The sequence below is a fragment of the Eschrichtius robustus genome, chromosome 1, assembly GCF_028021215.1.
Source record: "Eschrichtius robustus isolate mEscRob2 chromosome 1, mEscRob2.pri, whole genome shotgun sequence".
Taxonomy (NCBI): Eukaryota; Metazoa; Chordata; class Mammalia; order Artiodactyla; family Eschrichtiidae; genus Eschrichtius; species Eschrichtius robustus.
The window spans coordinates 118,221,794-118,238,298 of NC_090824.1; the positions used below are offsets into that span (position 1 = coordinate 118,221,794).

Here is a 16,505-nt window from a genome sequence, read left to right on the forward strand (position 1 = left end):
CCGCAACTAAGACCTGACACAGCCAAAATAAATAAATACATAAATATTTTAAAAAAAAAAGAACTACACCGTGAGTTGATTAAGTATAGAGGAAAGCCAAAAATTGAACCCCAAGTCTCCCAACACGTCATTGCAGCAGTCAAAAGAGCTGATCTCTCTTGGTTTTCTGTGACTTCCAGATTCTCTTATCTTTCTGACCATTTCTTGGTCTTGGCAATTTTTTCTACTACTTCCACCTCCTAACTAGAATGTTCTCCAAGTCTCGGTCACTGGCCCTCTGATTGTTTCTCATTATAATATATTATTTGGAAGAATCATCTTAGTTTGAAACTCTCTGTGCTACTTAATGACAGAAATGCTTGTCTAAGAATACTTGACCTAAGTTTTCTTCTTCTGTTCAACTGCCTTCAGGACTTTTCAACTTGCGTTTCTATTTCAAACTCAGTATGACTAAAAATGAAGTCATTATATCTTTTTGCTCCAATTCAGAATATAACAGCACTTGTATTCCTTGAGTTTCTCATGTTTGAAACTTTGAGAGTTATTTTGACTCCTTCCTCACTCTACCTTATATGGTCCAAAAAAATCATACAAGTCTCATCTATTCTTCCTTTAAAAATATTTAAACTCTCCCCTTTCTCTCTCCTTCCACTGCTCTGTTAACCTATATTCCAGGTCCTCCTCTCTTCACTCTTAAATTACTACTTTCTCCTCTTGTTAAAGACCATATTATGATAACCAGGTTCTACTGTATCATGTCCAAACTCCTCTGCCTATTATTCAGGTTTCTCCACTTGATAATTCCATATGCTGCCAACTTGGAATAGCCTTCCTCTGTCTTCTTTTATTCATTTTGTATGTATTTCCAGATAAATCCACATAGTTATGTCGTAAAGGTATTGCACACTAGTAAATCCCACACTACCACATTCTACAAATGTTTACATTGTACATTTAAGAAATATATTCTTAATATAGTGCTAATATATAGTCGAGTCTTTTGGGTATCTAGACATTATTTTCTTTTGCTAGATTAGAAGCTACCAGAATGAGCTTTTATTTGCTTTGGTTCCCTCACCAACACTCAGCAGAATGCCTAGCAGATCAGTATCTGTTGATTATAAGAATATCTTGAGATTTCTTTTTGTCTACCCATGCAGGAAAGATCAGCATTATGATATTAATTTAATAATCCCAGCTCTGCCACTTACTTGCTGTGAAACCTTGGGCAATACATATAATCTCTCTATGCCTTAGTTTCCACATCTTTAAAATGGGGGTAGTAATAGTACCTAACTCACAGGGTTGAAAGTTAAAAGTTATTACTTTGCTTTTAATGAGTATAGAATAGTGAATGACATATGAAAATGCTCAATAAATGTTAGTTATTATTACTACCACTTCTATTACTACTTAAAAATATTTGCCATATGCCTAATCTGTACTTTTCATATTTAGAGCTCTTTATCTTTTCAAAACACTTACACATTTTCTTATTTGGTTCTTAAAGTATTATTTCAGTTTTACGGATGAAACACAAATAGACAAATCAATGTGTCCAAAGTCACAAACCTAGTTTCCTCACCAATTCTTAAATCCACACTTCCAGCTAAGAAATCTTCCCCTGGGCCTCAAAATCAATGGGGACAAAATGGAATTATATACTCCACTCCCTCAAAATCTGTTTTTCTTTGTACATACTCTTTCTGTAGCACATCACCCACCACTCACTGAAGATGGAAGTACATAATAGCATTATTTATTAGTAGTGGCCTAATTCTTCTCTCAACTCTCCAGAACTAATTGGTCACCAAGCCCCATCAACTCTACCTTCCTAACACCTCACAGATGGATCCCTTCTCTGTTCACATGGGTTTTCATCACCTATCACTGGGATAACTATAATAACTTCCTTACTGATCTTCCTGTCTCTGGTCTTACTCCCCTCACATCTGTCCTCAACATTGCTACCTGAGTCATCTTTCCAAGTGCAGATCTTATCATGTAGCTTTCTTAATTCTTCAGTGGGTCTCCCTGGATAAAGTCCACCATTAAAATAGCAGCCAGGGCATTCATGATCTGTCTCCTCTCTGCCATACCAAGATGTCCATGTCTGTATAATTATCATCACATGCACCTGATATATCTTTATAATCATTGTTTTTAATGTGTTTTTCTTAACCAACACCAAAAACTCATAGATGATATGGACTTAGTCATATTTATCTTTGTGTTCTCAACACCAACCAATGTCTAACACACAGAAAGCATCAATAAATATTTTCTAGATTCATTGATTAACAAGTGGTCAGAAAATTTATATATCATATGATTAGTAAATGGATATCTAACATCTGGCACATAAACGGTTCTCAGTTAAATGTTTAGTGGATAAATAAATTAGCTGGTTGCTATTCAATAATTACCAAAAAAAAAAAACCCAAAATACTTTTCCTTACTTTGTCTGCAAGGAACTGGTTGCGACGCTCTTCAATAAGTTTTTCCACAGCCCTCTTGTGTTCTAGTTGCTTCATTCTTTGCTTCTGAGCATTCATTAATTCTATTCGATCATCCTCAGCAAATTTCGCCAGCATAGCTTTTCTAAAGATCTCCTCTTCCTCTTTTGCAGCCTGAAGTACTAGTTCCTTCAAGGCCATTTGTTCCATAAAATTTTGCTTCAACTCCTTTTGCTTTCTCAATTTCTCTTCTGCTTCTTCCTAAATCACAATACATATAAAAGTTAATTCAGTAACTATTTCTTTACAGCAGATTTATAAAGATAGGGTAGGACAGAGTTTGATTAAGCTTAGTGTTACAATATGAAATAAAACTGAAAAATTAAGCCTTTTCAAGATAACACTTTGCCCCATCCTTTAAAAACTAATAGTTGGGCTTCCCTGGTGGCGCGGTGGTTGAGAATCTGCCTGCCAATGCAGGGGACACGGGTTCGAGCCCTGGTCTGGGAAGATCCCACATGCCGCGGAGCAACTAGGCCCGTGAGCCACAACTACTGAGCCTGCGCATCTGGAGCCTGTGCTCCGCAACAAGAGAGGCCACGATAGTGAGAGGCCTGCGCACCGCGATGAAGAGTGGCCCCCGCTTGCCGCAACTAGAGAAAGCCCTCGCACAGAAACGAAGACCCAACACAGCCAAAAATAAATTAAAATAAATTTTAAAAAAAACCAAAAACTAATAGTTACACAAAGTACATTTACCCTTGGATTGCCTCCTATTACTTATTTTACATTTTAATTAATATATATTTACCACCTTGTTTCTGTAGTCAGAATTAATGCATTAACTTTGAAAAGAGCTGATATAAAAATTTTTTGCATATCTCAGTTTATTAAATCTGTCATCTGTATAATTTGTACCAACTATGAATCATTCTAGAAACTTGCGTTCAAATCACTGACAAATATTTTTCAGAACAATAATCTAGCAATGACAATCAGAAGTATTTCAGGGAAATTCAAATTTACCTGAAGCAGCTAAAGTCCTTTCCTATAAGGTTTAATTTCCCCAACATTTTATTATGAAAGATTTCAAAAAATACAAAGAATTTTACAGTCATCACCCATTTTTGCTTTATCATCTATCTATTCAGTTAGGACCAATGTAAATTTTAAATCATTTGCTAATCTAACCAACTTCGCTCAATTCTAATACAAGCTCCAGGTAGGCCAGAATCTTCTAAGCATTCAAAATATTGCCTTAACAACACCCAGATGGCCAAGGTTCTTACCTACAGATAACACAAACTATAAGGGATTTACTATAGGCCATCAGGTGGCATACAGAACTTCCAGGAAGGCCAGGGAACCAAGCTGCCCTCCCACTGCTCAAGTCCTATTATGGTAACTCTGCCTATGGTAACTCTGACTGCTATCTCATTTTGCTCACTTTGATCTTCACACCTTGAAGTGGGGGTGATGACTGTTGGATATAACATGGTTCATATGAAGAATTCTAGCTAAAAGAAGAGAAATATAGTTTTAACTTTAGTCTTTATAATAAAGACAAACGAATTTAAAACGGGGTAGGATGTGGTAAGAATAGGAGTGGGTTTTAAGTGAGCCAATCTGCAGTATCAGTTACAGCAACTTTGTTCATTATATTGATCATTCAGCCTCTTTTTCTTCATTTATTCCTATCTAATCCTCTTTTCAAATCCTACCTCCTCCATAGTCTTCTCTAATCACTCTAACTCAAATTTCTCTCTCTTTGTGAGCTCTTATACCATTTAATGTTCCATCATTTAATTTTATTCCATATATACATGCCTCATCTCCTCACTAAAAATAAATTCATAGATGGCATATCTTATTTTCCTTTGGGATGCTGGGCATGTAGTGATTTTATAATATATAGTTTGTGTTTATTTGCCATATATTTCATAGAAGTCAAAGGCTCACTTAAGGCAGAGATGCTGTGTCAGTTAGCTTTGAATTCCTCCAGAGCTTATCATAATACTTTGCACAGAGAAATTCAGTACATATTGAACTAAATGAACTGTTGACACTGCCTGGCAACCATCTCCCATACAAATTTTAGTTTAATCCAATGGTGAAGACATCTGGCTAAAGAACAGGGAAGAGTTTGGCAAAACAACACACCATTTATTATGTTTTTTCAACTGGAAAAGTGTTCATGTACTCTGATGTGTCTGGATCAGGATTATGTAGTTACATAATATGAACTGTATAATTTTCCATCCTTTTCTGTGTTCTAAAACCCATTATGTGGTTTGAGGAATAGCTGTTCACTGAAGGTTTGAAGTAATTTGCTGTAAAACTACTCTGAAGCTGGAAACTTTTTAGAGATATCTTAGTCTGGGTTCTCCTCTGAAAGCAGAGCCTTAAACAAGGACTTATATATAGATATTTTACCAGGGAGGGAATCTCAGTGATGAGGGACAGAGTAAAACAAGGAAGGAAGAAAAGCCAACACAAGGGTACATCACTGAGCTGGTTACCACCAGACAATGGAGGCTTAATCCTGCCAGGACCCTGTGAGGAATGCATTGAGCACCTTTTAGGACCTTCCCAAAGGCTGCCAGGCAGAGAAGAATCTATCCCTCAATTTCTGTCCACTGTGGGTTGAGGGATGCCCCAGAGGATGTTACCTCCCTGCCCCCCCCCACACCCCTACACTTTAGGAAGCCGTCAGCACAGAGTCCGTCTAAGCCCTCACAACTGTTCCCCACAGCTGTCACTGAAATCAGAGGTGAGACTGAGAAGATGTGAGGCAGGGCACAAAAGTTTTGTGATAGAGGAAATATCCTTAATAATCTTATTTTGTCTAGTTTTTCTACATTTTTTGAAATCACTGTATTTTTAATGCAGAAAATTGTGCCATTGAGATTTTATTAGTAGATAATTGAATAACTTTTCACTATTTTTCTAATCTACTCTCTTTATAGACCCTTTATTCCTTCAAATTTTGTTTTCACCTTTTTTTCTTTATTATGTTTTGCCAGAGTAAAATCTTTTTCCCCCCAATATTAAGCAACTGGATTAATAAATGCTAATGTGTTCTCCTGATTTTTGGTTTATTTCTACTTATATCTTTATTATTTCCTTCCATATTCTTGCCTCATACTTGAATTTATATTGTTTTCTCAGTTATTGAGTTGGTTGCCTACACAGTTTTTTCCAATATTTCTCATTTAATAATTAATTGCCTGATAGATTTTTTTTTAAATCTTTATTTATTTATTTATGGCTGTGCTGGGTCTTCGTTTCTGTGCGAGGGCCCTCTCTAGTTGCGGCAAGTGGGGGCCACTCTTCATCGCGGTGCGCGGGCCTCTCACCATCGCGGCCTCCCTTGTTGCGGAGCACAGGCTCCAGACGCGCAGGCTCAGCAATTGTGGCTCACGGGCCCAGTCGCTCCGCGGCATGTGGGATCCTCCCAGACCAGGGCTCGAACCCGTGTCCCCCGCACTGGCAGGCAGACCCCCAACCACTGCGCCACCCGGGAAGCCCCATCCTGATAGATTTTTATAGGTCATAATCTCATCCTCTGAATTTTCTGCAAATATCCTCTTCAACCAATAATAATTGAAAAGAATGTTATTAGATTTTCAGTTAGTAGTTTAAAATATTTGTTATTAATTTCTAGTGATGTTTAAACACCCTTTCCCCTTGTATTATTCCAGTAAATTTTCTTTGGTGATCTAACAGCTTTTAAAGTTACGTACTTCAATACACTGTTACGTGGAAGATTAAATGTTCATTCTGTTATACCTCCCTTGGTGATTATACCTTTTATCTGTGGTATCTGGGATTCATTTGATGTTCCACTTACCTAGTGATAACCCTGCCTACCTGCTTCCCATTTGGTCATATATGCCTGTTATGCCTTCCTCCATCATTTTATTCTTAATGCTTTTGGGTTTATTTGACATTAGGTATCTATAAGTGGATTACATTAAGATTTTTTTAAAAAAAACTGGACACATTTTATATTCTTACATGCAGTTAATTAAGGATTTACATGAAATGTTTTGATATTTTACATGGTATCTATTTCCTCCTTGTTAATGAAACTATCTAAAATAATGTTCCATTTTTATATAGCTGATATTACAAATAATAGTACTAATAGCTATAATTTATTGTATACTTGGCTATTCATATATCTTGTTTTACAAACTGTTCAAACTTTTGGGAATTCCCTGGTGGTCCAGTGGTTAGGACTCCACACTGTCACTGCTGAGGGCATGGGTTCAATCCCTGGTCAAGGAACTAAGATCCTGCAAGCCATGCAGTGTGGCCAGAACAAACAAACAAACAAAGTGTTCAAACTTTTGGCTCATTTAAAAAACTGGGGGGCTTCCCTGGTGGCACAGTGGTTGGGAATCCGCCTGCCGATGCAGGGGACACAGGTTTGAGCCCTGGTCTGGGAAGATCCCACATGCCATGGAGCAGCTGAGCCCGTGCGCCACAACTGCTGAGCCTGCGCTCTGGAGCCCGTGAGCCACAACTACTGAAGCCCGCACACCTGGAGCCTGTGCTCCGCAACAAGAGAAGCCACTGCAGTGAGAGGCCCACGCACTGCAGCGAAGAGTGGCCCCTGCTCACCACAACTAAAAAGAAAGCCTGCACACAGCAACGAAGACCCAGTGCAGCCAAAAATAAATAAATTAATTAATTTTTTTTAAAATGGGTTTTTTATATTCTTTTATCAAGTTCTGAGTGTTCTTTATATATTCTGGATAAAGGTTATTTGTAAGATATACATATAGGGAATATTTTCTCCCAAACTGTGGCTTGCTTGCATTTTCATTTTCCTAACAATGTTAAGAAATTATTAATTTTTTTAAAAAAATTTATTTATCTATTTACTTTTTGGCTGCGTTTGGTCTTCGTTGCTGCATGTGGGCTTTCTCTAGTTGTGGCGAGCAGGGCTACTCTTCTTAGCGGTGCGCGGGCTTCTCATTGTGCTGGCTTCTCTTGTTGCAGATCATGGGCTCTAGGCACGCAGGCTTCAGTAGTTGTGGCTCACGGGCTGTAGGCACGCAGGCTCAGTAATTGTGGCGCACGGACTTAGCTGCTCCGTGGCATGTGGAATTCTTCCGGACCAGGGATCGAGCCCGTGTCCCCTGCCTTGGCAGGCGGATTCTTAACCACTGCACCACCAGGGAAGTCCAGAAATTATTAATTTCAATGTAGCCAGTTTATAAACTTTTTTTATAGCTCATGACTTTTTTATCCTTCTAAAAAAGTTTTTGCCATTCTCAAGTTTATAACAACCTTCTCTTATGTTTTTTTCTAGAAATTTTTTAGTTTCAGCTTTTTTGTGTTATAGCATGATAGAATATAACAAGTGTTGGCAAGGATGTGGAGAAATTGGAACCCTCCTGCATTGGTAGTAGTACAATGTACAATGGTGCAGCCTTTGTGGAAAACAGTTGGGCACTTCCTCAAAAAATTAAACACAGAATTACCATATGACCCAGCAATACCACTGCTAGGTATTTACCCAAAAGAATTTGAAAAAGATATTCAAACAAAAACTTGTACACAAATGTTCATAGCAGTAACGTTCATGACAGTCAAAAAAAAGGTGTAAACAAACCAAATATCCGTAAACTATCGAATGGATAACAGAATGTTACATATCCATGCAATGGACTAGTATTCAGCCAAAAAAAAAAAAAAAGGAATGAAATACTGATACCTGCTACAAAATGGATAAACCTCCAAAATATTATTCTAAGGGAAAAAAATCCCAATACAAAAGATCACATATTGTATGATCCCACTTATATGATATACCCAGAATAGCCAAATTCATAAAGACAGAAAGCAGATTAGTAGTTGCCAGGGTCTAGGAGAGCACAGAAAGGACAGTGACTGCTTAATGCAGGTATCCTTTTGGGGTAATGAAAACGTTTTGGAACTAGACAGAGATGATGGTTGCACAATATTGTGAATGTACTAAATGCTGCTTTAGAACAGTTAAAGTAGTCAATTTTATGTTACATGAATTTTACCTCAATTAAAAAAAAACTCTTTAAGGAGAAACATACAAATATGTGGTTAGAGTCATCAGCAATCCTCTCTCCACAACTGATATAACAACTAGACCGAAAATCAGCAAGGATATAGAAGAACTCAACAAAACTATCAATCAGTAGGATCTAATTGACATTTATAGAACATTTCACCCAAAATAGCAGAATATTCTTTTCAAATGTTCACAGAATAAATTTAAAGGAAATAAAATCATATTGAGTGTGTTCTCTGATCACAATGGAATCAAACTAAAAATCAATAATTTTAAAAAAACACAAAAATTTCTGGACATTTGGGCACTAAGTAATACACTTTTAAGTAATCCATTGGTTAAAGAGGAAGTCTCAAGAAAATAAATACATCAGAGTTAATGAAAATGAAAACAAGACATCAAAACTTGTAAGATGCAACTGAAACAGTTTTGAGGGAAATTTATAGCACAAAATGCATACATTTAGTAAAATGCATTTATAGCATTAAGGGCATGCATGTAGGAAATGTCTCACATCAATAATCTAAGCTAAAAACAAAACAAAACAAACAAAAAAACTACATCCTAACCAACAAGGACCTACTGTTTAGCACAGGAAACTATTCTCAATATCTTGTAATAACCTATAAGGAAAAAGAGTCTGAAAAAGAATTTTACAAATAATAATAATCTAAGCTACTACACCTCAGGAACCCATAAAAAGGAAGCAGAAGGAAGTAAATGAAGAGCAGAAATCAACGGAATTGAAAATAGAAAACCAATAGACAATATCAATTAGGCAAAAGGCTGGCTCTCTTTAAAATATCAATGAAATTGAAACCATGAAACTCCTAGAAGAAAACACAGGGGGGTAAGTTCCTCTATATCAGTCTCGGCAATAATTTTTTGGATTTGACACCAAAAGCAAAATAAACAAGTGGGATTACATCAAACTAAAAGGCTTCTGCACAGCCAAGGAAATCATCAACAAAATGAAAAGGCAACCTATGGAATGGGAGAAAACATTTGCAAATCCTTTATCTGATAGGAGTTAATGTCCAAAATACATAAAGAAGACATAAAATTTAACAGAAAAGAACAAAAAAACCCAATTAAAAAATGGGCAGAGTATCTGAACAGATTTTTTTTCCAAAGAAGATATACAAATGGCCAACAGGTACATGAAAAGGTACTCAACATCACTAAACATCAGGGAAATGCAAATCAAGATCACAATGAGATACCTGTTAGAATGGCTATCATTAAAAAAAAAAAAAAAAAAAAAAAAACCAAGAGATAATATGAGTTGGGTGCGTATGCGGAAAAAAGGGAACCCTTATCACTGTGGGTGGAAATGTAAATTGGTAGCCAGTATAGAGGTTCCTCAAAAAATTAAAGATAGAACTATCACGCGATCCAGCAATCCCACTTCCAGGTATATATCCAAAGGAAATGAAAACAGGATCTTAACAAGGTATATGCACTCCCATGTTCATTGCAGTATTACAATAGCAAAAATGTGGAAACAACCTAATTGTCCATCAACATATGAATGGATAAAAAAATGTGGTATATCTATGTAAAATGGAATATTATTCAGTGATAAAAAGAATGAAATCCTGCTATTTTTGACAACATGGATGGGCCCTGAGGGCTTTATGCTAAGTGAAATGAGCTAGACAAAGAAAGACAAATATTGCATGGTAACACTTATGTGTGGAATCGAAAAAGAAAAAAAAAATGTCAAACTCATTGAAACAGAAAGTTGAAAAGTGGTTGCCAGAGGCTGGCAGGTGGGGGAAATAGGAAGAGATTGGTAAAACAGTACAAATTTCTGGCTCTAAAACAAATAAGGTCTGAGGATCTAATGTAAAACATGGTGACTATAGTTGATAACACTTTACTGTATATATGAAATTTCCAAAGAGTAGAACTTAAAATATTCTCACATATAAAAAAACAAATCTGTTAAGTGATAGATGTGTAATTAACTAGATGGGAGAATCTTTTTACAATGTAAATGTTTATCAAATCACCACAGTGTACACTTTAAATATCTCACAATTTTATGTGGCAATTATACCTCAAGAAAGCTGAAATTCAAAGAAAAATCAGATAACATTAAATCCTAATGTAAGAGTGACCAAATAAATGTAGAAACAAACTATCAGTGCCAGAAATGAAACACTAGAGACTCTGCAGACATTAAAAGGATAACAGTACAAACTATTCTACACACCTAAGTTTGACAATTTAGACAAAATGGATCACTTCTTTGAAAAACACAAGTCACCAAAACTCACCAAATATGAAATAAGATAATTTGAATAACTCTATTCAGTAACTAATAAGAATATTGACAGGATGAGACAAGATGGTGGGGTAGAAGGACTTGAGCTCACCTCCTCTCACGAAAATACCAAAATCACAACTAACTGCTGAACAACCATCGACAAAAAAAGACTGGAACTTACCATATAAGATGTTCTACATCTAAAGACAAAGAAGCTGCCACAACTAGATGGTACAGAGAGTGCTTTCACGATATAATCAAATCCCATACCTGCCAGGTGGGTGACATGCAAACTGGAAAATAATTATATCGCAGAGGTTCTCCCACAGGAGTGAGAGTTCTGAGCCCCACGTCAGGCTCCCCAGCCTGAGGGTCTGGCATTGGGAGGAGGGACAAGTGTACATGGAACATTCTCCAGGATAGATCACAAGCTAAGCCACAAAGGAAGCCTCAGTCAATTTAAGTAAATTGAAATCATTATCAAGCATCTTTTCTGACCACAGTGCTATCAGATTAGAAATCAACTACAAGGACTTCCCTGGTGGCGCATTGGTTAAGAATCCACCTGACAATGCAGGGGACACGGGTTAGAACCCTGGTCTGGGAAGATCCCACATGCCATGGAGCAACTAAGCCCATGTGCCACAAATACTGAGCCTGCACTCTAGAGTCCATGTGCCACAACTACTGAGCCCACGTGCCACAACTACTGAAGCCTGCACGCCTAGAGCCCATGCTCCACAACAAAGAGAAGCCACTGCAATGAGAAGCCTGTGTACCACATCGAATAGTAACCCCTGCTTGCCACAACTACAGAAAGACCGTGCTTAGCAACGAAGACCCAATGCAGCCAAAAATAAATTTTAAAATTTATAAATAAAAAAAGAAGAAATCAACTACAAGAAAAAAACTGTAAAAAACACAAACATATGGAGGCTAAACTATGTATTACTGAACAACTGATGGATCACTGAAGAAATCAAAGAGGAAATCAAAACATACCTAGAAACAAATGAAAATGAAACCTCAATGATCCAAAACCTATGGGATGCAGCAAAAGCAGTTCTAAGAAGGAAGTTTACAGCAACACAATCTTACCTCAGGAAACAAGAAAAATCCCAAATAAACCACCTACCATTACACCTAAAGCAACTAGAGAAAGAACAGACAACACCCAAAGTTAGTAGAAGGAAAGAAATCATAAACATCAGAACAGAAATAAATGAAACAGGGATGAAGGAAACAATAGAAAAGGTCAATGAAACTAAAAGCTGGTTCTTTGAAAAGAAAAACAAAATTGATAAACCTTTAGCCAGACTCATCAAGAAAAAAAGGGAGAGGGCTCAAATCAATAAAATTAGAAATGAAAACGGAAAAGTTACAATGGACACCACAGAAATACAAAGGATTATAAGAGACTACTACAAGCAACTATACACCAATAAAATGGACAACCTAGAAAAAATGGACAAATTCTTAGAAATGTACAACTTTCCAAGACTGAAACAGGAAGAAATAGAAAATATCGGGTTGGCCAAAAAGTTCATTCAGATTTTCCTGTAACATTTCACAGAAAAACCCAAACGAACCTTTTGGCCAACCCAATACGAACAGACCTATCACAAGTACTGAAATTGAAACTGTGATTAAAAATCTTCCAACAAACAAAAGCCCAGGACCAGAACTCTAGCAAACACAGGTGAATTCCAGCAAACATTTAGAGAAGAGATAACACCTATCCTTCTGAAACTCTTCCAAAAATTGCAGAGGAAGGAAACACTCCCAAACTCATTCTATGAGGCCACCATCACCCTGATACCAAAACCAGACAAAGATACCACAAAAAAGAAAATCACAGTCCAGTATCTCTGATGAACACAGATGCAAACATCCTCAACAAAATACTAGCAAGCTAAATCCAACAATACATTAAAAGGATCATACACCATGATCCAGTGGGATTTATCCCAGAGATGCAAGGATTTTTCAATATCCACAAATCAATCAGTGTGATACACCACATTAACAAATTGAAGAATAAAAACCATATGACCATCTCAATAGTTGCAGAAAAAGCTTTTGAAAATATTCAAAACCCTTTCATGATAAAAACTCTTCAGAAAGTGGGAATAGAGGGAACATACCTCAACATAATAAAGGCCATATATGACAAACCCACAGCAAACATCCTTCTCAATGGTGAAAAGCTGAAAGCATTTTCTCTAAGATCAGGAACAAGACAAGGATGTGCACTCTCATCACTATAATTCAATGTATTTTTGGAAGTACTAACATGCAATCAGAGAAGAAAAAGAAATAGAAGAAATCCAAATTGGAAAAGATGAAGTAAAACGGTCACTGTTTGCAGATGACATGATACTATACATAGAAAATCCTAAAGATGCTACCAGAAAACTACTAGAGCTCAACAATGAATTCGGTAAAGTTGCAGGATACAAAGTTAACACACAGAACTCTCTTGCATTTCTATACAATAACAATGAAAGATCAGATAGAGAAATTAAGAAAACTATTCCATTTACCATTGCATCAAAAAGAATAAAATACCTAGGAATAAACCCACCTAAGGAGGCAAAAGACTTTTACTCTGAAGAGTATAAAGTACTGATGAAAGAAATCAAAGATGACACAAACAGATGGACAGATTATACCATGCTCTTGGATTGGAAGAATCAATATTGTTAAAATGATTATAGTACCAAAGGCAACCTACAGATTCAATGCAATCCCTGTCAAATTACCAATGGCATTTTTCATAGAACAAAAAATTTCACAATTTGTATGGAAACACAAAAGACCCCAAATAGCCAAAGCAATCCTGAGAAAGAAAAACAGAGCTGGAGGAATCATGCTCCCTGACTTCAGATTATACTATAAAGCCTCAGTCATGAAAACAGTATGGTAGGGCTTCCCTGGTGGCGCAGTGGTTAAGAATCTGCCTGCCAATGCAGGGGACACAGATTCGAGCCCTGGTCTGGGAAGATCCCACATGCCATGAGCAACTAAGTCCATGCACCACAACCACTGAGCCTGCACTCTAGAGCACATGTGCCACAACTACTGAAGCCCGCGTGCCTAGAGCCCATGCTCTGCAACTAGAGAAGCCACTGCAGTGAGAAGCCCACGCACCACAACGAAGAGTAGCCCCTGCTCACCGCAACTAGAGAAAGCTCACGTGCAGCAATGAAGACCTAATGCAGCCAAAAATAAAAAAACAAACAAAAAAAAACCAGTATGGTACTTGCACAAAAACAGAAATATAGATCAATGGAATAGGATAGAAAGCCCAGAAATAAACCCATGCACCTATGGTCAATTAATCTATGACAAAGGAGGCAAGAATATACAATGGAGAAAAGACAGTCTCTTCAATAAGTGGTGGTGGGAAAACTGGACAGCTACAAGTAAAAGAATGAAATTAGAACATTCTCTAATACCATACACAAAAATAAACTCAAAATGGATTAAAGACCTAAATGTAAGAGCAGATACTATAAAACTCTTAAAAGGAAAACATAGGCAGAACACTCTTTGACATAAATCGTAGCAATATCTTTTTTGATCCACCTCTTAGAGTAATGGAAATGAAAACAAAAATAAACAAATGAGGCCTAATGAAACTTAAAAGCTTTTGAACAGCAAAGGAAGCCACAAACAAAATGAAAAGACAACCCACAGAATGGGAGAATATATTTGGAAACAATGCAACTGACAAGGGCTTACTCTCTAAAGTATACAAACAGCTCATACAGTTCAATATCAAAAAAAACAAACAACCCAATCAAAAACTTGGCAGAAGATCTAAAGAGACATTTCTCCAAAGAAGACATACAGACGGCCAAAAAGCACACAAAAACATGCTCAACATCACTAAAACTACAATGAGGTATCACACCACATCGGTCAGAAGGGCCATCATCAAAAAGTCTACAATAAATGCCAGAGTGGGTGTGGAGAAAAGGGAACCCTCCTACACTGTTGGTGGGAATGTAAATTGGTACAACCACTATGGAGAACGGTATGGAGGTTCTCTAAAAAACTAAAAATAGAACTGACATTTGACTCAGCAATCCCACTCCTGGGCATATATCCAGAGAAAATCATAATTCGAAAAGATACATGCAGCCCAATGTTCATTACAGCACTATTTACAGTAGCCAAAACATGGACGCAACCTAAATGTCCATCAACAGAGGAATGGATAAAGAAGATGTGGTACATATATACAATGGAATATTACTCAGCCATAAAAAAGAATGAAATAATGCCATTTGCAGCAACATGGATGGACCTAGATATTATCATACTAAATGAAGTAAGTCAGACAGAGAAAGATAAATATCATATGATATCACTTATATGTGGAATCTAAAGAACAATACAAATGAACTTATTTACAAAACAGAGACTCACAGCCTTCGAAAACAAATCTATGGTTACCAAAGGGGAAAGGTGGGGGGGAGGGATAAATTAGGCATTTGGGATTAATATACACACACCACTATATATAAAATAGATAATCAACAAGGACCTACTGTATAGCACAGGGAACTCTCCTCAATATTCTGTAATAACCTATATGGTAAAAGAATCAGGAAAAGAATGGATATATGTATATGTATAACTGAATCACTTTGCTGTACACCTGAAAGTAACACAATATTATAAATCCACTCTACTCCAATATAAAATAAAAACTTTAAAATAAATAAATATACAATAAAATATTGAATTAATATTTTAAAACTCTCAAAAAATAAAACTCCTAGCCTAGATAGTTTCACTGGAAAATTCTACCAAATGTTTAAAGAATTAACACCACTTCTAAACAATCTCTTCTAGAAAATAGAAGGAAATACTTCTCCATTCATTTTATGAAGACAGTATTACCCTGACACCAGTATAAAAAATGAAAACTAAAAACCAATATTCCTCATGAATATGGATGCAAAAATCCTTAACACATTATTAGAAAACTAAAATCCAGTCATATATTATAAGAAGTATACACCATGACCAAGTGAGATTTATTCCAGTGATGCAAGGTTGTTCAGTAACCCCCAAAATCAATCACTGCAATCAACCAGGCTAAAGAAGAAAAAGTACATGGTCATATCAATAGATGTAGAAAAAGCATTTGACAAAACTCAACACCCTTCATGACAAAAATCTTCAGAAAAACAGTGATAGGAGAAAAAGTCCTCAACTTTATAAAGAGCATCTACAAAAAAAACTACAATTAACAGAATGCTTTTCCCCTGATAGATAACAAAGAAAGGTGATGTCTACTCTCATCACTTTTATTCAACATAGTGCTAGCCAGTGCTGAGTTTTAGCCAGTACAATAAGGCAAAAAAAGTAAATAAAAGGTATATAGATAAGAAAGCAAGAAATAAAACTGCCCCTGTTTGCAGAAGACATGACTATGTATGGAAAAACAAACCAACCAACTCCTACAACTACTAAGTGAATTCAGCAAGGTCATGAGACGCAAGATAAACATTAAAAAAGTCAATTCACTAGCAATGAGTATGTGGACAATGAAATTAAAACTTAAATTCCATTTACAATCACTCAAAAAACTGAAATACTTAGGTGTAAATCTAACAAAACATGTACAGGATTTGTAAGCTGAAAACTATAAAACACTGATGAAAAAATTCAAAGATGATCTAAATAGACTTGACTCTTGAACAACACG

At 36.4% G+C, this 16,505-nt stretch overlaps 1 protein-coding gene across 3 annotated transcripts in view; it reads right to left on the reverse strand.

Moving 5' to 3' along the window:
• Positions 1–16,505, reverse strand: part of MNS1 (meiosis specific nuclear structural 1) — a 93,537-nt gene that overhangs the window by 18,306 nt on the left and 58,726 nt on the right. For all 3 annotated transcript variants that reach the window (XM_068552049.1, XM_068552059.1, XM_068552040.1), the window contains one exon: positions 2,460–2,717. In XM_068552049.1, the coding sequence (XP_068408150.1) occupies positions 2,460–2,717 (258 nt within the window). The remainder of the gene's footprint in view (positions 1–2,459; positions 2,718–16,505) is intronic.